Source organism: Trachinotus anak, unplaced genomic scaffold (genome assembly GCF_046630095.1).
Source record: "Trachinotus anak isolate AG129_WGS33_773 ecotype Australia unplaced genomic scaffold, CSIRO_AGI_Tana_v1 ptg000025l, whole genome shotgun sequence".
NCBI lineage: Eukaryota > Metazoa > Chordata > Actinopteri > Carangiformes > Carangidae > Trachinotus > Trachinotus anak.
The window spans coordinates 382,501-404,245 of NW_027273876.1; the positions used below are offsets into that span (position 1 = coordinate 382,501).

The 21,745-nt window shown below is 44.5% G+C and overlaps 2 protein-coding genes across 5 annotated transcripts in view; one reads left to right on the forward strand and one right to left on the reverse strand.

Annotated features, from left to right (window-relative positions):
- acta2 (actin alpha 2, smooth muscle) overlaps positions 1 to 6,385 on the forward strand; it is a 7,604-nt gene extending 1,219 nt beyond the window's left edge. The window contains exons 2-9 of the mRNA XM_071461851.1: positions 2,476 to 2,655; positions 3,680 to 3,808; positions 3,925 to 4,035; positions 4,154 to 4,238; positions 4,379 to 4,540; positions 4,632 to 4,823; positions 4,919 to 5,100; positions 5,492 to 6,385. Coding sequence (XP_071317952.1) covers positions 2,527 to 2,655; positions 3,680 to 3,808; positions 3,925 to 4,035; positions 4,154 to 4,238; positions 4,379 to 4,540; positions 4,632 to 4,823; positions 4,919 to 5,100; positions 5,492 to 5,635 — 1,134 coding nt within the window. The 5' untranslated portion in view covers positions 2,476 to 2,526 and the 3' untranslated portion in view covers positions 5,636 to 6,385. The remainder of the gene's footprint in view (positions 1 to 2,475; positions 2,656 to 3,679; positions 3,809 to 3,924; positions 4,036 to 4,153; positions 4,239 to 4,378; positions 4,541 to 4,631; positions 4,824 to 4,918; positions 5,101 to 5,491) is intronic.
- Positions 6,386 to 7,552: 1,167 nt separating this feature from the next.
- Positions 7,553 to 20,823, reverse strand: stambpl1 (STAM binding protein-like 1). Of its 4 annotated transcripts, XM_071461846.1 has the most exons (13): positions 19,959 to 20,823; positions 19,207 to 19,501; positions 16,345 to 16,462; positions 13,901 to 14,118; positions 13,743 to 13,818; positions 13,419 to 13,514; positions 12,882 to 13,097; positions 12,383 to 12,536; positions 12,154 to 12,278; positions 11,808 to 11,945; positions 9,970 to 10,082; positions 9,768 to 9,867; positions 7,553 to 9,230 (listed from the first exon to the last, which is right to left on the reverse strand). In XM_071461846.1, exons 3-13 carry the CDS (start codon positions 16,372 to 16,374, stop codon positions 9,174 to 9,176), a joined length of 1,323 nt encoding a protein of 440 aa, XP_071317947.1. In that variant the 5' UTR covers positions 16,375 to 16,462; positions 19,207 to 19,501; positions 19,959 to 20,823; the 3' UTR covers positions 7,553 to 9,173. The 4 variants fall into 4 exon arrangements, with proteins under 4 accessions (XP_071317947.1, XP_071317949.1, XP_071317946.1 ...); XM_071461848.1 differs by lacking the exon at positions 19,959 to 20,823 and having other exon boundaries at positions 12,383 to 12,533; XM_071461845.1 differs by lacking the exons at positions 19,207 to 19,501; positions 19,959 to 20,823 and adding an exon at positions 14,826 to 15,043 and having other exon boundaries at positions 12,383 to 12,533; positions 16,345 to 16,460.
- Between the last annotated feature and the right edge of the window lie 922 nt (positions 20,824 to 21,745).

A 21,745-nucleotide genomic window follows, 5' to 3' on the forward strand; every position in this document is an offset into this window, starting at 1 on the left:
GAAGTTCAGTCACTGATGAAAGACATGATGGAAACTCCAGAGAAAGCCAGGAAAGAATCATGATGTTCTTTAAGATACAGTGATCAGGACATATTGATCTCAGTCTTTTGTTGATAATAAAATCACTGTGTGTTGAATACTACAGATAATCACATAATTTTATTGTGAAATAAAATCAGCACCAAGATTGAAAATATTTAAAATATTATGTCTCAAATTTGGATTTTTGCTGAAATAGTTTAAAATGCCACCAGCAGGGGGCAGTAACTGACCTCCTGCAGGGCTCAGTGAACTCTACAAACATCCACAGAAATCATTTCAAATGAAGGGTTTTCCTGTCTGACCTCTTCTTGATCCTCAGCTCATAAAACATCCTGAGCTCAATTTAAAAAAAAGCTTTGAAAACCTAGTTGATGATTTGGGTCATTATCTCATATTTCTGACTTTTCATTAATATGTTTATCTCTTGTCTTATAAACTTTAGGATGAGGAGTTAGAATTAATTTAGTTTTTACTTTACACCATATTAACTGTCAAAGCCACAGAGCTCCATCATTTCCAGAAACTATTAAAACACACTGCAGTTTATTTTGTCTCTCTCTCTCTCTCTCACACACACACACACACACACACACACACACACACACACACACACACTGTCCTGCTGCACTAAACACTCCCTACAGCACCAAATATGCATTAATCCGCTGCTGAAAATAGTCCCCAACAGATGCAGTATTTCCTCCTGTTTGATAAAAACTAAAGTGACAGCTGTTAAATGAAACTGTTTATTTGAGGTTTAGATTGTTGTCAGTTCTGGTCAGTGAGCCTTTGGCCCTAAGTTGTGTTGGGTTGTTGTGCTGTTGTGTTGGTATTTGCCTCCAGGTCTAGTTTAAAAATGAAACTACATGTGCATGAGGTGTTTTCAAAGATTAGGTCTTCAGGTGGGATTTAGGGACTATGATGCAGAATAGAACAGACTGAAGCAGACAGAGTGAAGCAGACAAAACTGAGGGTAGAGTGAACCCACGCTCTCCTGTCAGGCTCCTGCTGGCAGAAAAATCTGATAAATATTTGATTCCCAAATTTCATGACTAAATATGGTCTAAAGTCATCTCTGTCTCCCAGTGAGAGAGGGAGATGAAGAGAGATGAGGAAGGACAGATGGGGAGAGAGAGGGGGAGAGAGAGACAGAGAGAGAGAGAGAGAGAGAGAGAGAGAGAGAGCATAAAAGGAGAAAAGCACTGGGTGAGCGAGGTAGGGTAGCACAGGGAGAGAGAGCATACCAAACACAGGCAGGACTCTGCTTCATGTCCTAATTAGGAAGTTTTCCCAGAGTGCCTTGTTCATTCAGTAAAGGACAGTAGTAGTCCAGTGTGTGTGTGTGTGTGTGTGTGTGTGTGTGTGTGTGTGTGTGTGTGTGTGTCAGTGTGGGTGGGTGGAGGTTCACATCTGTCACGTGAAAACCTCACAGCTCCTAGTTTGGTGCTGTTGCAGTCAGATGTGGATGTTTGTGAACTGATGCTGTTCAGCCTGATTTACACATTTTAATTTTCCTTCATTTCAAACTGTACTGTCTGATGATAAAAACATTTTTATTTCACTGAAATTTTCATTTTTAAAATTCCTCCTCTGACAACCTGCTGCTCAGACACCACTGTCATTACCTCAAATTAAATTCTTTTCATATCTCACTGTGCACTCTAATTTTCATTCTACTGTTATAGTTTATTTTAGATTATTTTCATCTTCTATTTTATTTTACTCTCTAACATGATATTGTTTTTATATCCACTGTACAGCCCCGTGTCTTGTTGTTTTACTCATAAACTTATTTTGTCTAAAGTGTGATGTCTGGAGAGGTTCTTATCTGAACATCTATGAGCTTTAGATTCATTAAAAACACGCATCAGTTCATCTGCTGGTTACATTAAGTTTAAGTTAATGTTCAACTTTTTGACTTAAACAATGAACTGATGATCAAACAGTTTCCTGATGATCCATCAATGGTTTCAGCTGTAAACACAGTTATTTTATTATAGTTTCATGAGAATCCAGTGATTTCTCACAGTGAACATTTAAAACATGCAGCTGCACCTGTCACCTGACAGGGGCTTCTGGGTAATGAAGTCCTTATTGGTCTTGACACTGGTTGCTGACATGCAGAGCAGTAACTATCTGTGAGTTAATTGAATTATTTAATTATTGAGGAGTCAGGTCATCATTTTACCGTTTTTGTCTTTGTTTACATTGTGTTCAAGTTTTCATTTAAAACCCTGCATTAAACCATGTACAGATAGTTCTCTTGGTGTGATCTTCTTATTCCAAGACTCAAATCCACGATGTCTTCCTGTGTGTCTGTAACATGTGGACCAGATGTTAGCGCCTCCTGCAGGTGGTCACAGCACAAAACCTCAAACCACTGGGGAAATGTTGGTCTAAATCTAATCATCCCATCTCTTCATCTCTCCACAGTGTGAGTCAGTGTCGTAGTGTCGTTGCTCGTCCACAGCGCCCCCTGCAGTCATGTGTGATGATGAGGAGAGCACCGCTCTGGTCTGTGATAATGGATCCGGTCTCTGTAAGGCCGGGTTCGCCGGAGATGACGCCCCCAGAGCCGTCTTCCCCTCCATCGTGGGCCGGCCCAGGCACCAGGTGACAGCCGATTGGTCCACACACACAGGGACAGACTAATGCTAATGCTAAAACTGCCACTATCGCTCCCTGTTCGTCTGTCAGGACTCACACCTACATACAGTTGTGACCAGAGCGTGAATCATACAGTGACAGTCGGGGGGTCAACTTTACAGGGCACAAGGGAACCTAGAAGAGAACAGGAGTGTGAGTGAGCTGAGTGTTTCAGTCCTCAGTGTCGTTCTCGTTTGATTAAAGCTGTCACAGACGTGGTTACTTTCCATCACTGCTAATACAGTCACTGATCCTTCAGCACGTTTCCTAATATTGTTCAATGAGCCAACAGGTGAAACTCCTGAAGTTAAAACAAAGGAGGCGTCTGTTATAGAAGCTGATATCAAAAAGATAAAAGACTAACTGAACCACCACAGACACAAAAGACATGAAATAATAAACTCTGTATTGATGTCAACATGTATCTGTACAGCAACTGATCCTCCACTGTCTGCTGCTCAGGACTGAGCACCAGTGTTTGCTAACATTAGATCATATATGACATTTTATATTGGTGATGACATGACAAGCTAACACCGGAAATAAAAGGGTGCGCTATCAGCTAGCTAACATTAGTTAGCTTAACTGTAACTTAGCATTTGTCCGTAGATACTTGATGCAGTCTAATTTTGAAAGTGAAAGTAATAAAGTGCATTAATCAAGCTGGATAGTTAGCAACTGCTACTTACATTTATCTACACTGTCTCAATTAGCTTGTGCACCTTGAGGGTTGCGAGCCACTGATGGATTGAGGCAGGGAGACAAAACGTTCGGCTAACATCAAGTTTAAGAAATGGTATGGTCCTCTTCGGGGGTCTCTGAAATTGTATTGGGAGAGTCCAGATCTGATCCTATTGTAGGTTCCAGGTCTTGATCAGGGTGGTCAGACCACCCCTACCCCCCAGTCTCCCCCCCATAATTTGAACCTGGGTTTGACAGAAAACAGAGATCCATAATATCAAACACTGACCTTTCTGTCTGTCTGTCTCAGGGAGTGATGGTGGGTATGGGGCAGAAGGACAGCTACGTAGGTGACGAAGCTCAGAGTAAGAGAGGAATCCTCACCCTGAAATACCCTATCGAACACGGCATCATCACCAACTGGGACGACATGGAGAAGGTCTCACTCACATTCAGAAAACAACATGAGATAAAAACCCTCTTCATCCTCATGTCAGTGATTCTTATGATTGTTGTACTTCATCATGACAACATCTCTGCTCTGTGATTGGTCAGATCTGGCATCACTCGTTCTACAACGAGCTGCGAGTGGCTCCAGAGGAACATCCCACCCTGCTGACTGAAGCCCCTCTCAACCCCAAAGCCAACAGGGAGAAGATGACACAGGTCGTACTACACAATACTACACAACACCACATAACATTATACCACACTACAATACATAACTCTGCATAATACTGTGTAAAACTGTGGTAGAATGAAGCTCCTTTCTTCCTGTGTCCAGATCATGTTTGAGACCTTCAATGTTCCTGCCATGTACGTGGCCATCCAGGCCGTCCTGTCACTGTATGCCTCCGGACGAACCACAGGTTGGGCCACACTCTTCAGCCCATCACACTCATCCTCCCCATCCTCTCATACTGTTTACATCTGTTTATCTCGGTCCCATCAGATCCTATGTTCTTTCCAAATGTTGGGACGATGTAACTCTGTCTGCGTCTCTGTCAAGGTATTGTCCTGGACTCCGGTGATGGCGTCACCCACAATGTGCCAATCTACGAGGGTTACGCTCTGCCTCACGCCATCATGAGGTTGGACCTGGCGGGACGTGACCTCACTGACTACCTCATGAAGATCCTAACTGAGCGAGGCTACAGCTTTGTCACCACCGGTACAACGATAACGTCATGCCTGGATAGGTTTACCACGGGGTAACAGGAAGACTCCGATTGAACTTGTCTGTCTCTGTTGTCTGTCTGCAGCGGAGAGAGAGATTGTCCGGGACATCAAGGAGAAGTTGTGTTACGTGGCTCTGGACTTTGAGAACGAGATGGGGACAGCGGCCACCTCGTCCTCCCTGGAGAAGAGCTACGAGCTTCCTGACGGTCAGGTCATCACCATCGGCAACGAGAGGTTCCGCTGCCCTGAGACACTCTTCCAACCCTCCTTCATTGGTCAGGCACCTGTCTCCTTGCGTGTCCCCCTGTCTGCCTGTTTACCTGTTGAAGTGACACTCTGACCACCATTTAACTCGTCCTCTGTCCTGCAGGTATGGAGTCGGCTGGTATCCATGAGACGACCTACAACAGCATCATGAAGTGTGACATCGACATCCGTAAAGACCTGTACGCCAACAACGTGCTGTCTGGAGGAACCACCATGTACCCGGGTATCGCCGACCGCATGCAGAAGGAGATCACCGCCCTGGCTCCCAGCACCATGAAGATCAAGGTGACAGCTTTCTTCACTCTCATGAATAAAATGCTGTTAACACTAATGATTCTGTGGACCTGATTAAATCTTCTTTACTCACTACCCACTACAGTTTTATTATTCTGAAGTTAATATTGTTCAGCAAACATCACATAGACTTAGTTTAAGTATCAATATATAACATTGTTAAAGTATAAAGGCTCCTAAAAACCACCACTACAAAACCAAGTAAAATAACAAACGACAGTCTATGACTTTGTTCCTTTAAAATACCTTAGTTACAACATTATTGATCAGTCAATGAATGATGAGGGATTTGGTGCAGTGCTGTAGTAAAATCAGTCAGACATTTCTGACCTTAGAGAGTTAAAACATTTGAACTGAATTCCCCCCCCCCCCAATCCCTCAGATCATCGCGCCCCCAGAGAGGAAGTACTCGGTGTGGATCGGCGGCTCCATCCTGGCCTCCCTCTCCACCTTCCAGCAGATGTGGATCAGCAAGCAGGAGTATGACGAAGCTGGACCGTCCATCGTTCACCGCAAGTGCTTCTAAAAGCTCCACCATGGTCTTCGTGCCCCCCCACCCCCTATGCCCCCTCCCTTCAGTTTCTAGTTTCAGCTCCAGCACCGTCTTCACATTAACCCTCACTGAGCACGAGCAAACAGGTCCCAGGTCAGCTCCCAAAAACAGCCACACAGGGACGACAGCAGTCATGTTTGGTATTTAGGAAGATGCTAAAATCCCTTCCTGGTTAAATATTTCCGTGACAGCTGGATAAAGGGAAGTCATGTCGTCTTTTGTAAATCCAGATGTTTTTGGTGAATTTAACATTTAAACTATTCAGAATTTCCTTCAGAAAATCTTCAGATTTTCAGCTCAAACATCTTCCCTCTCTGCTCACCTGAAAACTGTGAATGTCCTCCATCTTTAGCACGCCCACCTCCACCTCCCCTTGCTCCACCTGTGGCCCTGCCCCAAACCCCAGTCCTCCATTTTGGTACTGTTTCTTGTCAAAAGGTGTGTTTTTATTTTTGATGAATAAAGCTTGAATGTTGCCCGCTGGTGTTCTTCCGTTGTTTGGGAGCAGAACACATTCACACAGTGTTAGAATGATGTCACAGAGTGTATGATGATGTCACACTTGTTGAACTCTGGGTGGGTGAGCAGGAGGCGTGGCCTCATGGTGCTGTCTGGATTAGAGACATGTAAAGGTGAAAGATGGAAAATGTGTGATGTGACGTCAACAACATGGAGGTGACAGACGATGGCCCCAGGAAGACAATAAAAAGCTCTCATACAAGACGACTGTGTCTGTGTCTTCAGTCCAAACAGGACGCTGCTCACTGTCCGTCCATCTGCACCTGTTCAAGGTGAACATGACAACTTTTGGTCACAGGTACAACCAGGAATATGATCAAGATAATGAGAAGATAAAAACTACAGTGAGCAGCTGTTAAATTACTGAACCTTTTTTAAAAGGAAATAATTATAGAACAAAATCAGTCACACTTCAATAATACTTATAATAATTACTAATATTTACTAATAATTACGAATAGTAATCACTGTTAACTACAGCTAATTTATATAAAATGCACCAAAGTTCTTCTATATACTTGATTTTAAAGAGCCTCTGACGGAGATCAGCTGTTTCACCTGGTTCACGTCCACATGATGTTTTTATATCATAAAGACACGAGTGAAATAATCAGTCGACACCATGACTGAGTGTTTCCACCTTGAACAAATCACAGTCTCATAAACAGATTCAGACAGACAGGGATTCATACGTCATAGAACCTCAGGAACCAATCCTGTCAACTTGTGAGGATGGGGGCGGAGCTAAATACACCTGAAACCTTGTCAGTACAGAGAGCCAGAGTTAGCATTAGCACAACCACTAACACTGTGTCAGCCACTGCCAGTTACAAGCTAACAAACAACATAAACAAATAAAAGATGCTAACTACGCTAACGGTTCTGATCCGTCTGCTAGTCTCTGATTCTGGTCTCAACAGACTCCTCATCTGAGTCTGGGTCTGACTGAGGCTCCAACATGAGGCTGAGTCTCTCTGATGTTTCCTCCTCTAACATCTTCATCCTCTCTGCTCTGTCACCTGGACACCTGGAGCCAGCAGGTGGTGGGCGGGGCCAAGGCCTGATCCAGGTTTCTGAGTCAGGAAGTCAGAGCAGATGAGCTTCAGACCAGTTTTTATGAAAACATTTTACAGAGATTAAAAGACGTCTGTTTACAGATTTAAGTCTTCAGCTGAATAACACCAGACTTCAACTTTACACCCAACTAAACGTCATACACAGTAATTATTTAAACCAGAGTCAGTGAGTCTGTGTCTGAGGAGTTTGGATCCTGGTTCACCTGTTCATCTTAAAAATACACACAAACACAGAGAATGATTATCTGAAGGGAGACAGAGTCTCTACAGTGACACAGAATAAAGACTCTGACAGTCTGCAGCAGCAGCAGCTGGTGTTTTATTATCAACACATGGCAGTTAGCTTCAAAAACACAAGTTCATTCACTGACATCCAGAAAACACACACACACACACACACACACCTGAAAACATCTGCTGGTGCACAAACTGAGACAAACAGCAGATCAGAGCTGTCTGCACATTTCACTCAAACACTCAAAACAATAAAGCAACGATAAAGAATAAAGTCAAAAGCTTCAAAAATAAAGGTTTGAGAAAATAATCTCAGTGCTGAGGAGAACGTTTTTATAAATGTAAAAATCAGGGATTTTAAAGTCTGGGTTGGCAGAGTCGACATCATCAGAAACACTTCAGAGAACATTGAACCTGGTTTTACTGAGACTGAACTCACACACTGACCCACAAAGACACACCTGTTGAATTCTGATTTGTACTTTTAACTTGTCATCTGAGTCTCACTTTGTTTTATTTCTCCTCTACTCCAGCAGCTCAGAGGTGAGCTCTGTAATCCTGGGTCTGAAAAGATGGATGGAAATGAAACCGAAGCAGAACAGAGCTCAGTAAGTTTGACTGAACTGTGACTTAATGTCTGAGAGAAGATCTGGACCCTGAGTTCAGACCAGAGGGAACCAGCAGCACAAAGGAAATACTCTGTTTTCATATAGAAAACCAAAGGAAAAAGATCCATCAAATAAAAAATGCAGTGACAGATTCCTGGGATCTGGCTGCAAGGGCTGGTTTCACAAGTGGGCGTTCATATGTGAATAGATAAAGAGTAGAAAACATGCAGACTTTGCAGTATGTTGCCGCCCTGAGTAGTGTCTGCAGGTAACCAATCAGAGGGCAGAGCAGTCTGTGTAGCCTGAGAGACAACAACCAGGGCGAAATAAGTCTGTTCATCTAAAACTTTACTGTCAGCTCTGCTCTGGTCCTGGTGTCAGCTGCTGGACACTCTGAAGTTTTCTAGAGTAAATCAGACTGGGGGGACACACCCCCACCATCTGCAGATCATGTGACCAAATCCAAGCATTTGTTGAAGTTTTACTCATTGTTTTAACAAATGTCCATGTTATGTTTTCATGTCCATAGACTGAATAAAGATCTTAACTTGACTTGTGACGTGAGCTCTCACTGTGAGTGGACTGTTCAGGAAAACATTCAACAGCTTTTTCCTGTGTGGGACGATTACAGCAGAATCAGCATCTCTACATGTAAGTGACAGATTAAAATTAAGAATTGATTTGTCCTCATGTCTCCCTTTAATCAGATTATTAAAGTTGAGCTGTCTGACAGGAAACATTCATGTGTTGATGGTTTTTCATGAGAAGGCACTCAACTCACTTCAACTGCCACACCTCATATTAGTTTCCCAGACTGCAGCACGTGTTACGCTACAGGAGAAACTGATCCAGGACAAACAGAGCTTTACAGGCCTGTGTGCGACCAGCAGCTGATACTGAAGGCAAAACAACACACTCACAAAAAACTTCAAAAACTCAACATCGAGTGTGTTAAAATGATTCCTTCAAACATCAACACACACACACACACACACACACAGGCAGGCAGGGTGTTCACAGTTTCCTCTTGAGCAAATAAAAGCCTTGCAGTAAACAGACGGCGCCTCCTGTCTGTCACCTGAGGTCAAGCAGACTGACCTTTGAGTCTCTCACCACCACATGTTTACACACCTAAGAGGGCAAGAGACATTCACACAAACACAGCGAAAGAGAAAGAGAGAGAGAGAGAGAGAGAGAGAGAGAGAGAGAGAGAGAGAGAGAGAGAGAGGACTGCAGTTAAAGCACAGCATGAGTCATTTTAAATTTTCAAAGGAACAGTCAAACATTTAGGTGAATCCTCTTGTTTCATGTCTGTGCCCAGTGCAAAGATGTTTAGCCTAGCTTAGCACAAAGACTAGAAGTAAATTCACACTCAATGATATCAGCCTGACAGAGTCCCAGCAGGGGGCATTCATAGGTACTAAAACAAGTGTGGGGCGTTCAGGAACTAAAATGAGCGCAGAGTATTTGGGAAATTAAAAGAGCACAGGCCACATGGGAACAGTGGTGATAGACGGAGAGCTCTGATTGGTCAGGGTCCAGCATGTAGTTCACCGAGTCAATCACAGCCCCAGTGATAAACTAATCTGATACAGACTAAAGTATCATGTAAACTGATCTCACCATAGGTCAGAGAGCAAGAGTAATGAGTAACAGAAAAGGCCTCACAGTGAAGAGAGGAGGATCCTTGGAGTGAGGATGGAAACCTTTCAGTCTGCAGCCAGAAACCTCCGACATCCCTGGACTGGTCAGCCTGAACACGCCAGTGCTGAGAGAGAGGTGGGGGGTCAGAATAAGAGCTTCAAATCCCACTGGACTCACCTGGATTAAACCTACAGCGTGTGTGTGTGTGTGTGTGTAGTGAACATACCCGTTGTGTTTGGGAGCGCAGACAATGGCGATGGCCTCTGGCAGCATCAGCTGATATGAGCAGTGAGTGTGGAGGTCGACACTGGAGAGGAAGGCTGTCTGAGTGGGATGAGTCTGAAAGACAACACAAACACAACTCCTATTAGATTGCAAGGACACAAACCTGACTGTCCACGGACACTGTGAGGACACAAACTTGACTGTCCACTGACTCTGTGAGGACACAAACCTGACTGTCCTCTGGTACTGTGAAGACACAAACCTGACTGTCCGCTGACTCTGTGAGGACACAAACCTGGTTGTCCGCTGGTACTATGAGGACACAAACCTGACTGTCCGCTGACTCTGTGAGGACACAAACCTGACTGTCCGCTGACTCTGTGAGGACACAAACCTGACTGTCCACTAGTACTGTGAAGACACAAACCTGACTGTCCACTAGTACTGTGAGGACACAAACCTGACTGTCCTCTGGTACTGTGAGGACACAAACCTGACTGTCCGCTGACTCTGTGAGGACACAAACCTGACTGTCCGCTGATTCTGTGAGGACACAAACCTGACTGTCCACTAGTACTGTGAGGACACAAACCTGACTGTCCTCTGGTACTGTGAGGACACGAACCTGACTGTCTGCTGACTCTGTGAGGACACAAACCTGACTGTCCACTAGTACTGTGAAGACACAAACCTGACTGTCCACTGACTCTGTGAGGACACAAACCTGACTGTCCACTAGTACTGTGAGGACACAAACCTGACTGTCCACTAGTACTGTGAGGACACAAACCTGTCCACTCTTTGTTTGTTCTGTAACCATATCACTCAATGGAGATATGAGGCTGATGTGAAACAAAGGAAATGTAAAAAAACAAACAAATGAAAAGTCAGTATAAACATGAACTGAGAGTGAGACAGTCATTAATCAGCATTCATTAGTAGATAAAATAACACTGCACAGAGTGGCAGAGTGAGTGATCTGTCCTTCTGTTACTATCTCTGTCCCTCTCTCTACTCATCTGTTGCTCGACCACTGGCACCGTTGCCATGGTGATATTTGATCATGCAAATGAAGGGGAAGAAAAAGAACAACGGAGGTCACTTTTCAGTGTGTGTCATTAGTGGGTGTGTGGTGTGTTTGTGTCTGGTCTATATCACTCTGTGGGGACTCACAGGTTTACCTGTTTATGTAGATGTTATGTGTCCCTAATTTATACAACACTGTGAAACCAGTGAGTGTTAACATCATATACTGCTGTACGTCAACCTATAACTGCATGTCAGTGACATCCGTCATATAACTGTGTATACACCGTTACACTATATGTGAGAGAAATCTTTAACATACTATACATCTTATATTAACAAAGACGTGTCTCATTGACCTTTGATTGTCTGATTTGTGTGAACTGACTCTTTAAACACAGAATTAGTTCTAATGTGTAGAAAGTCCCCACAAGGACAGCAAACAGGTTTGTGAGCTGCGGACTAAATAATCTCAACTACAGGTCCACTTAATCACCTGTTCTGAAGCTTTCGATCATATCACATAGTTTTCATGAGCAGACTGATGTGACTCAGTTGTCATGAGACTGTAGATAATCAACCTTTACATTATTCTGATGTCACATCCATCTACAGTTCCATGACAACTGTGTCAACGGTTTCTGCTGATGAAGGACACGTGATGATGTCAAAAGCTCCAGAACAAGCCAGTCAAGTTTTCATTATGAAGATCGAACTGTGTGGCTCAGGTTTTCTTTGTTTCTTGTTTTTATGTTTACTCTTTGTTCAGCATGTTCTCAGTGTGTACTTAGTGTGTTTAGCATGTAGACGTACATGGATCCAGCCAAGCGTCAGCAGGTTCTGTTGGTCCTGGAAGCTGAACAGTTCCTCCACGTTCTCCATGTCGCAGAAATCTGGACCGGCCGACTGTTTCGGGATCACGACATGAGTCAGCACAAACTCATTGTGTGTCTGAGGGCGAGATACATTCACACAGACAGGAGAGAGAGAGATAATAATTAACTTTAAAAATGAGTGACATTTCAAGTGTGTTCTGCTCTGTACTGGACTCTTCATTGAGAGCTGTTCACAGTTCACAAGTTCTGTTGAGTGTGGTCAGCCCCTTAGTGAGTCAGTCAGTAAGTAAAACAGTCAGTAAACAGTCAGTAAACAGCCTCACCAGTCGTCCACACAGAACCCCACAGGTCTCTATCCCTCTGGCAGTGTTGGAGTCGGCCAGCAGGAGGAAACGATAAGTCAGATCTCTGGGAATCACCACCCGCCTCAGACCCTCCACCCTCTGAGCTGCAAACACACACAAAATAAACACACACAGGAACATGAAGACGTGTACGATACATCTACATATACACTGTATGTACAAAAAGTGTGTATACATGTGTACTCACTGTGTACTCCAGCCAGCGTGGCAGCTGGTTCGCTGACTGGAGCAGGCGGTCTGTTTCTGTTAGGATCCGCCCCCTGGGATCGTCCGCTGTCTCTGATTGGCTGCTGAGACAGACAGGAGCCATCCGTCACCTCAGGCACTTTGGTCTCCACCTGCTGGAGAATATATGGATATATTACAATATTACTGATGGTACACAGCACTACTACTATAACTACTACTACTACATAGTACTGGTTCTAGACTGGCAGTAGTACAAGTAGTAGCAGTAGTAGTAGTAGTAGTATTATTCAAAGTGCAGTAGCAGTTCTTATAAAGCTGTTAGTAGCAGTCTGTAGTCGTAGTAGGGCATAGTACAAGTACTAGTACTAGTAGGAACAGTAGTAGTAGTATGAGTCATTGTAGTTATAGTTATACTGGTAGAGCACTGGTAGTGTTATTATCAACAGTAATAGTAGTTGTAACAGTAGCAGTTCTACTAGAGTGTTGTCCAATGACACCTTTTGCTCCGCCTCCTCTCCTCTCCTATTGGCCAGTTCCTGACGCCTCAGCTGGTCCTCGAAGTAACGAAACTGTTCTGATTCGATCTGCATCCGTCGCAGGGCGGCGACACGCTGCCTCTCCCCCTCCAATAGCAGGACCCGTCTCCTGTCTTCGTCCAATAGGGAGAGCCGCTGCAGCTGCTGGCCACACCCATCCAACACCACCGGTTGGCTCTGAGGAAACACAGCTTTTTATTGGCTGAAGAGTCAAACTAAAAGAAGCACACATGTAAGAAGTGTCATGTGTGTAACTGTAGATAAGCACTGAACAATACCCATAATACACCAGTGCTCAACAGATGTTCCTACAGATGATCTCATCAATATAATAATCAATAATCAATGATACAATTGTGATTAGACCACAGCGTTCTAACAGCTGAGTGTGAGAGAGCTCTGTGACTGAAATAAACCTGTCAATCAATCTGATTAACAGGTAAACACACACTGTCAATCAAACACACGCTACAATATGATTGGACAACACAAACACACCTGGGCTCTGAGGTACTCGGTGTGTTCCCTGCTGTATTTCTCCTGAAGACGTTTCTTCAACTCGTCTTTTCGAGGAAACGCCACCTCCTGGAGTTTCTGCACACACCCAGACAGACAGGAAATGTTACTGTCACGGCTGCAGGAAGTGATGCAGTCTGTAGCATCATGAGGAAATGACCAATCAGAGACCAGCACCACAGACCGGACCTCGATCTGAACTGCCGCATTAACTGAAGGGGAGAAGCATCTGGACCACGAGGACCATCTCAGATGTCAGAGTACCCTGAGGTCATGCTGCCCCCCCCGTTCATACTGAGGTGTTACCTTCATGATGAGCTGTTTCTCCGGGATGCTGCACTGCTGGTAGTCTCTGTGACTCGGCAGCTTCTCTACGAACAGACTGAACACAGGTTTTTATCTGTCACATGTGAAATAACACGAACATTAAAAAGCTGCTGTCGTGAGCTTGCTGTGTTTCTTACGTGATGAACTTGGTGTAGAGGACATAGGCGTTCTCCAGACTGCCCTCCTCCAGGTAAACTGCCGCCATGCGCTCCATCTCCACGCCCGAGCGGAAGTAGCGTCGCGGCGCGATGTCTTCATTGATCTCCACGCTGCATCCCATCTTCCCCAGCGCCCGAACGCGCTCCGCCGCCGTCAGTGACACATCAGTGTAGTCTGGCTCAGCTGCCAGCTTCTTCTACACAACACAAACACACAAGTTCAGGTCGGCAACTGGCAAGGTGTTGGACGAACACATTTTTTATGTTTTTAAAGATCATTTTGTTTTAAAACCTTTAAAACATGATCTATATTTTGTTTAATAATTACATAATTTCACAAAAGTTCTTCTGTGTTGAAAATGATTTGTCAGTCCTCTTGCAACACCTTCGGCCCACCAGTGTGCCACCGCCCACAGGTTGGAAACCACTGCTACAGAGAAAAACCTCTGCATGCAGGTTCGACGTAAACACAGAAATTTAAATCCAGGTTTTTTAGCCCAAATGCTGGAGCTGTATCTCTGTGTATTAAAGTATGTTTCTCCCTGACACACAGGAGCCACAGACTCTGCTCCTCTTTCTGGATATTAAATCATCCAGCAGAAGGTTTCAGAGGCGAAATCAGATCAGATCATTGATGACGAGTGAAGGTTGTTACTGAGAACGAGCCACGTGGTCCATCAGAGAACCTGAAGGACTAGACTGAAGAGTTGGTCCTGGTGTGAAACTGTGATGCAGCATCACAACCTTTCTGTCACAGTTTCACCTCTGTAATGTGTCCTGACTTCAAAATAAAGCCCCTCCTCCTCCAGGTTTGTGTCATGGTCATTACTCATTAATCACACGTGGCCACTCACATTAACATCTGACAGCTGAGCTGAGCTGCATGTTCAGGCAGGAAACTCACATTTACCGTTCCTGCTGGGAGCCTGAATGCAGCGTTTGTTCCACAGCTCATTGACTGGTTAGAGGAGGATAACCAGTCCTCTGTTCACTGACAGCCACGGTTTCCTGTTCACGAGACGACGCAGAGACCGGCCACCGATGGGAGGAGGGAGGGAGGACACAAGGAGGGAGGGACATATAATAAAATGAAGGAAAGATGATGAAAAGAAGGGAAGGAGACTAGGATACAAGGAGACAGGAAAGAGGGGAAAGAGGGGAAGTGAGGAAGGAAATTAAAAGTGAGTATTATTTTTATCTGTTAGATTTTATCTAACTAAGTGGCTTCATTTTTTTATTGACTTTGTCAAGATCACTGCGTATAGAGAAAGTTATTATTATTATTATTACTGTTTGCGCCGCCTTTGTCAGGTGTCAGGTGTCAGGAAGCGATCTACAAAACTACCAAAATAAGAGTCAAGTGTCACTGTGAATTGTTTTACCTTCATATGTCTGATGAAAACACGTCTGAGCTTCTGCAGCGTCAAAGCAGCTGAACTGTGTCGTCAGATCATTTAGTTAAGTGTGAGTCTAAATAGATCTGTATTCATTCATAAATATTTTTTAACACAGTTGTTCTCAAAGTAGGTCGAAAGACCCCCAGGGGTCCTTGGAGGGGCTCCTGGGGGTCCCCAGCAAAAAGGGGAATCATTTATTTCCACTATAATTTTAATCATAAGTGACACAATGACAGAACGTTTTGGTTTAAACCCTTTGTGTAAAAAAACTGATCAGATGGTCTCCACTTTAATTTGTCAGTTCAAGTCTTTGATGTGAAAAAGTTTGAGAACTGTTTTAAAACATGTTTAGTTTTTGCTGTGCACACACACATACACACACATGCACGCACACGCACACACACACACGCAAACACAAAAAACCACAAACTGACTGACGCTCTGTCGACTGAACAAAGAACAAGCTGCTTCTCTGACGTCCACACGGTGCTGCAGTGTTAAGGGTCTGCGTGTTCTGCAGCTTCAGCCACATGTGAGTCACTGCTCCAATCGTATAATAATAATAATCGATCAGGTGATCAATCAGAAGTCAAACAAAAAGAGATCTGACAGAAATCACTGCTGATTCTAAAAAATTGTCTTAGGACCAATCCAGGACTAAACTCAGTCCGGCTGAGGACCTGGTGTTCCTATACAAAATGCTGACTGCGTTAAAAAGAAGGAGACTGTGATAGGCGGCGAGGTTCTCTGACAAATACCTTCACACCTGAGTTAGAAATACTGTGAAATAATCAATAATACCCGGTCTCTAGGGTCTTTGACAAACATGATTTAGGCTTTTAATTTGAAGGTCTCAGAGTCGTGTTTCCATCACTTAGATTCTCTTCCTGTAGACGAACCTTGACCATGAACCAGTCACTGAGAAACTAAATTATTGAAGTGAGTCCCCACAACATCTGAACAGCCTGACGTCCCCACAACATGAGTAATACAAGAACACACACGCACACACAGACAGACACTCACCAACGTATTTAAACTGAAGCCTTGGTCCATGGTGTGTGGGTGTGTGTGTGTGTTTGTGTGTGTGTCACTGCTTGGCCCACGACTGGCTCGTCCATCTGCCACCTCCCATCATGCTTCACTGCAGGGGAGACAACAAAACAGAAGATATTTGTCGTCACTCAAGAACTTAACTGACAATTTTGTGTGAAATGTTCCTTTAACTGAGAGTCCTCAGTCCTGTGTGAAGTAGCTAGCACAGCAGCTAAAGCTAACAGTTGGCAGCAGCCAATCAGAGCTGCCCGTGTGTTAATGGTGTTTTATTTCCCCATGAGCCCCTCGTCATCACGCCTGCTCGTCCTTCAGTTTGGTCCATGGTTACCATGAGAACTGGTAACTAATCATCCACTGAGTCATCGACTTTAACAACAGAGAGAATAAGAAATGGGACAGAGAGGAGGAGAAGACGACCTCCCACTCCTCACCAGGAGTGAGGAGCAGACGAGTCGGTGAGAGGGTGAACGAAAAACAACAAACAGCTCTGATTCACTCCGTCATCAACACCGTCTGCCTTAGCCGGCCTGGAGGATGTCACCATGGTAACAGGTGCATCCAGCCTGGAGACCAGAGAGAGCTGTGACTGATCGTCTAACCCACTCTGTAAACCTGGAGAACAATAAAATGATTAAACGCCACAGCCTAATGCTGATGTTCCTGTCTCCAGATGTTTAACCAGATGTGTCACATGAGAGGTTTGGTCTAGAATCCAGATAAAGTCCAGATGTGTTTTCGCATAACTTATTTTCATTATTGATTCATTTGATGATTAATTGTTGATTAATTGATTAAAATGCCAGAAAATAGTGAAAAACAAGCAACATCATCAGCTCCCCAGCAGTCTAAAACCACGTCCCTCATCAGAGACACAATCCTGGTCCAGGTGGTTGATAAATCTATACAAAGGTGTTTGACAGGTAACAACACCTTTGTGTCAGATGTTTGACGGGCTCCTTGTTGCCCCCTTGTGGCCGGTCGGGTTAAAAAAAGAGTCGCCACAGCTGCTGTTCTCTGGAAACATTCAGCCCTCCGGCCTCAGGGAGAAAATGATGGCGCACTAGAAAACTTACCTGGACAGGTGACACAAACGTGAGATTTCTGTTTGATCACAAGATTTCAAACAATATTTTTCCATTTTACCCAAGAGAAGACTTGGATCAGGAAAACTACCTGGTTAGTTAAATGTTTATCTGGTTGACAAGCAGCAGCAGCTTCACTGACGAGCTGCTGGACCACGTCCACACATGAGGAGACAGTCCTCAACAGGTGTTCAAAATCACCTCAAACCCTCCGCCCGTGTCACAGCTCAGTCATTATCAGCTCTGACAGCTCGTTTATACTGAGTGTGTAAACGAGCCTGTAGGGGGCGCTGTCAGCTGACAGCTCAGGTAATGTTGAATGGGTTCATTCATATGAATCAGCGTGAGCAGTAGTAAGTGTTGTAATCTCTGATGACTCACTCAAACATCTTGCTCGTCCACATTCACTCTGATGCTGTGACCTTTGACCTCCTTCATATCTACACTCACAGAAAACTTGTGGTTGCACCTGAACAGGTGACAGGACTCTGGATCCTGTCACAGTCACTTTAACTTCAACTACCTGAAGCGTCACCAGTGAGGTTCACAGGTGTCAAATTCCTGCAGTTTAAGGTACGAACCAGGTCCTTTAATGGCAATTTAAGAGACAAATTATTAAACTGCAAATTATTATGTGTTTTTTTTAATGGGTTTTCTGCATGATTTAAGGGACTTTCAAAAACACCTTAAAATAGACAGTTTACCAGTAACCAGTAGATATATCCATCAATTAAAACAGAACATTGAGATGAGCTCTTGAATTTTTACCTGAACTTAAATTAAGGCTAAGGCCCTTTAAAGTATGTATTTGTAATGTTGTCTTGTACATTTTAAGGGGAGTTTATACATTAAAAACACCAACAGAGTGAAACAGTGAAAAGGTATTTTCAGTTCATCCTCCTGTAAACCCCTTACATAAAATCCAATAAAACCACCTTATTACATTATACTACATAAATTTATCTGAAACAGAAAAACTGTTTCAGATTACACTAAACAATAACATCAGTCTACTGTTAGTGTGATCAGCAGCTGATTAATGTGTAAATTAAGGTCCATGCACCACTTATGTTTTCAAATTAAATACTTTTTTTTAAACGTCTGTAGTTCTGTGTTTTTTGCCCTTTAGATTCTAGTGAGGTTCTTCATTAAAGGCAGATGTTCCGCTGTTTAAGGGGTTTTAAACAAGTTTTAAAAAATCCTTAAATCTTACAACTAAGAACATGAACGTCATCTTTTATGTTCAGAGATTTTTAGCCCTTAAAAGCCCCTTAAACTCTCAGAAACACCCCTTATTCTTCCACAGTTAATTATCTATCCATTAATTAACCCAGTACAGTGTGTATACTGTGTAATTTTCAAATTAAAGGTGTTTCAGGGGTTTTAGTTTTCACATTTCCAGAACACCTTAAATACACCTTAAACTGCCAATAAAGAGATTTTAATACACGAAACCCTTAAATCCTGATTTTCAAAATAAGACTTCGGACCAAATGACTGTTGTCTGGACACCTGCGTCCAGGTTTTGTGTCACAGCTGGAATTAAACGTTGAACTGCTCCTTTAACTGTTCAAATGAATAATTACTCTTATTGTCTTCGCATTAAACACACACAAACACACACCTGACTGACTGAGGTCAAACAGGACATCACAGCCTCTCCACTCTGACTCTACTGGATTCTACCGGACACGGAGGAAGACTCAGAGAGGAGGACAGAAAGCTCCGGGAGGAAGGTGAATGAAGGTACCTGAGTGTTGTCGGCATCCCGCCGTCACATGTGGAGCCGGGGGGGGCACAGCCTCTGAGTTCACACTGAATCCAGACCCGGTCCCGGCATAAAACCAGACCCGGGTCTAAAATGAAAGGTGCTTAATCCGGGTGGATGAAGCTGGTGATAAAATGGCTGAAAGCTCCGGTAGCTGCTTCAAACCGACTGATGACAGAGATGGTGGCGCTCAGAGATCGTCTCTGCGCACAGATGACTAACTCCCACCTTCCGGTTTCACGGGCGTGGGTGTTGAGTCTGCACATGCGCACCACAGCTGCCAAAGATAGGAATACATCAGCAGCAATGTATCACTCAGACACGTTCTTCAGGCACCAAACTGAGGTGTGATCCACAGCTGCAGTGACGATCCAAAAACAACAACAATCATTTTCTACTTGTATTATCAGTTTGGACATTTTCCATCCTCCATATCAGAACATGACTTCAACTGAAACCAAAGCAGGGTTAGGCTTAGTAATGCTAGCTAGCTTAGTAATGCTAGCTAGCTTAGTAATGCTAGCTAGCTTACTGGCCCCTCAGAGCTCACCTGGATGTACCTGTTCTGTTTTCTCCTCAGTGGAAATTCAGAAATGGAAATCGAGGCGAAACCCCACCGCGTTTGAAAGTTTTAGTGTTTTTTTTTTTGTCAGTGTTTAGTGTTTTTGAGTTCAGTGTTCACACACACACACACACACACACACACACACACACACACACACACACACACACACCTGTGTGAAGCCTCAGGGAGCTGGAGCCCAGCTTTGATCCCATGCCTCCAGGTTGAAGGTCAGCATCCTTCCTCACTGGACCAACTTCAGTGCTGCTCGACTTACAGAGGAAAACTCAAGTCAGCTGCAGACGTCAAACAACATGACACAAACCCACTGACACACCTGACACACCTGCAGCAGGTAGTGGATCAGCTGTGAGAGCAGACAGTAGAACTGGACTCAGGTCTCTGTGGGCTCGGTTTGATCTGATCTCTGGTTCTTTCATTAATGTGGCTGGATCTGAATATCAGCTGGTTCAGACTCAGACCTGAGTCTCCCTCTCCTGGACTCTGATCATCATCACAACCCCCATCATCATCATCATCATCATCATCAGATGATGATGATTGAGGTTCATGATTTGATTCAGTCATGATACAATTAAAGGTTCTTTGATAAAAAACAAACAAAATTTTATACAGCAAAGTGAAAATATTTAAAAATCAGACGTCATGAAAAAGTTTAGGACAAATGACCTGAAATAAACTCAGACACTGAGCCGAGGACTCAGCTCCTGGGGGGTCAGGTACAGGTCTCAGAGCAGGTTCCTCTGGTGGTCTGAGCTGCGGCACGTTGGATTTCCTTCCTCCACAGGAAACAGGTGAGGAGGAGGAGGAGCAGCTGTCAGGCCCCGGTCAGGTCTTCATGTTGCGCTGGTCGTCTTCATCTTTTCTCCACAGTTTACAGAAGAGCTGAAATGCGGCCACACCCATCACCTGTGTGCAGGTGGAGCATGCAGGCAGGAGGCTTCAGGTCAGGTCGACTCCTCTGTCCTGTTCTCACCTGACAGCCAAACACACCTGATGTGTGGAACGAGACCGAGGCTTCACCTGAACTCAGGCTGGATCAGATTTATGTCCTCGTTCTTCTTCTTCACCTGGCACCAGAAATGAGGTGTGGCTGTAATAATCTGTCCTTAAAACGTCTCGGAAATCATCTGCATCTTTTTGTCTTGTCAAAAAAATTCAAGGTAAACCCTGAATGAAGCAGAGCGAGGTCGATCAGCTGTTCTGCACATGTGACATCATCATGTCAACCTGTGAAGGTGGGTGGGGCACGTGATTACCCAGTGGCACAACCACTATATGCCCTTCTCTGGGCAAAGTGAGGTCGGCTGTTCGAAACCCCAGACGACCCGCGTCCGTTCACCGTCATTATAACACACACCCGTTTGACACGTTGTGTTAGTGTGTGTTCACTGACTCGTCCTGTTTGTTTCGCTTCAGGCTGATTCCAGCTGTGACTCGTCCCAGATCATCAGACTTCAGGTGTGAACCAGGTGTGTGAGAGAGAAAGAGAGAGGGAGGGAGGGGGGGAGAGAGAGAGAGAGAGAGATAGAGAGGGAGGGGGAGAGAGGGAGGGAGAGAGGGAGGGAGGGAGGGAGAGAGAGAGGGGGAGAGCGAGAGAGAGAGAGAGAGAGGGGGAGAGAGAGAGAGATAGAGAGGGAGGGAGAGAGAGGGAGGGAGAGAGGGAGGGGGAGGGAGGGGGAGAGGGAGGGGGAGAGAGAGAGAGATAGAGAGAGGGGGAGAGAGAGAGAGAGAGAGAGAGAGGGGGAGAGAGAGAGAGAGAGAGAGAGAGAGGGAGGGAGAGAGAGAGGGAGAGGGAGAGAGAGAGAGATGGAGAGAGAGGGAGGGAGAGAGGGAGGGGGAGAGAGAGAGAGATAGAGAGGGAGGGAGAGAGAGAGATAGAGAGGGAGGGAGAGAGAGGGAGGGAGAGAGGGAGGGGGAGAGAGAGAGAGATAGAGA

Bases quoted from the DNA above. Each gene is read 5' to 3' on its own strand.
- stambpl1 (XM_071461844.1), bottom strand. From the start codon at position 14,876: ATGAGCTGTGGAACAAACGCTGCATTCAGGCTCCCAGCAGGAACGGTA. The intron at 13,819-13,900 runs GTAAGAAACACA...ACCTGTGTTCAG, and splicing joins CTCTACACCAAGTTCATCAC to TCTGTTCGTAGAGAAGCTGC. The intron at 9,868-9,969 runs GTATGTTCACTA...CCTCTCTCTCAG, and splicing joins TGCGCTCCCAAACACAACGG to CACTGGCGTGTTCAGGCTGA.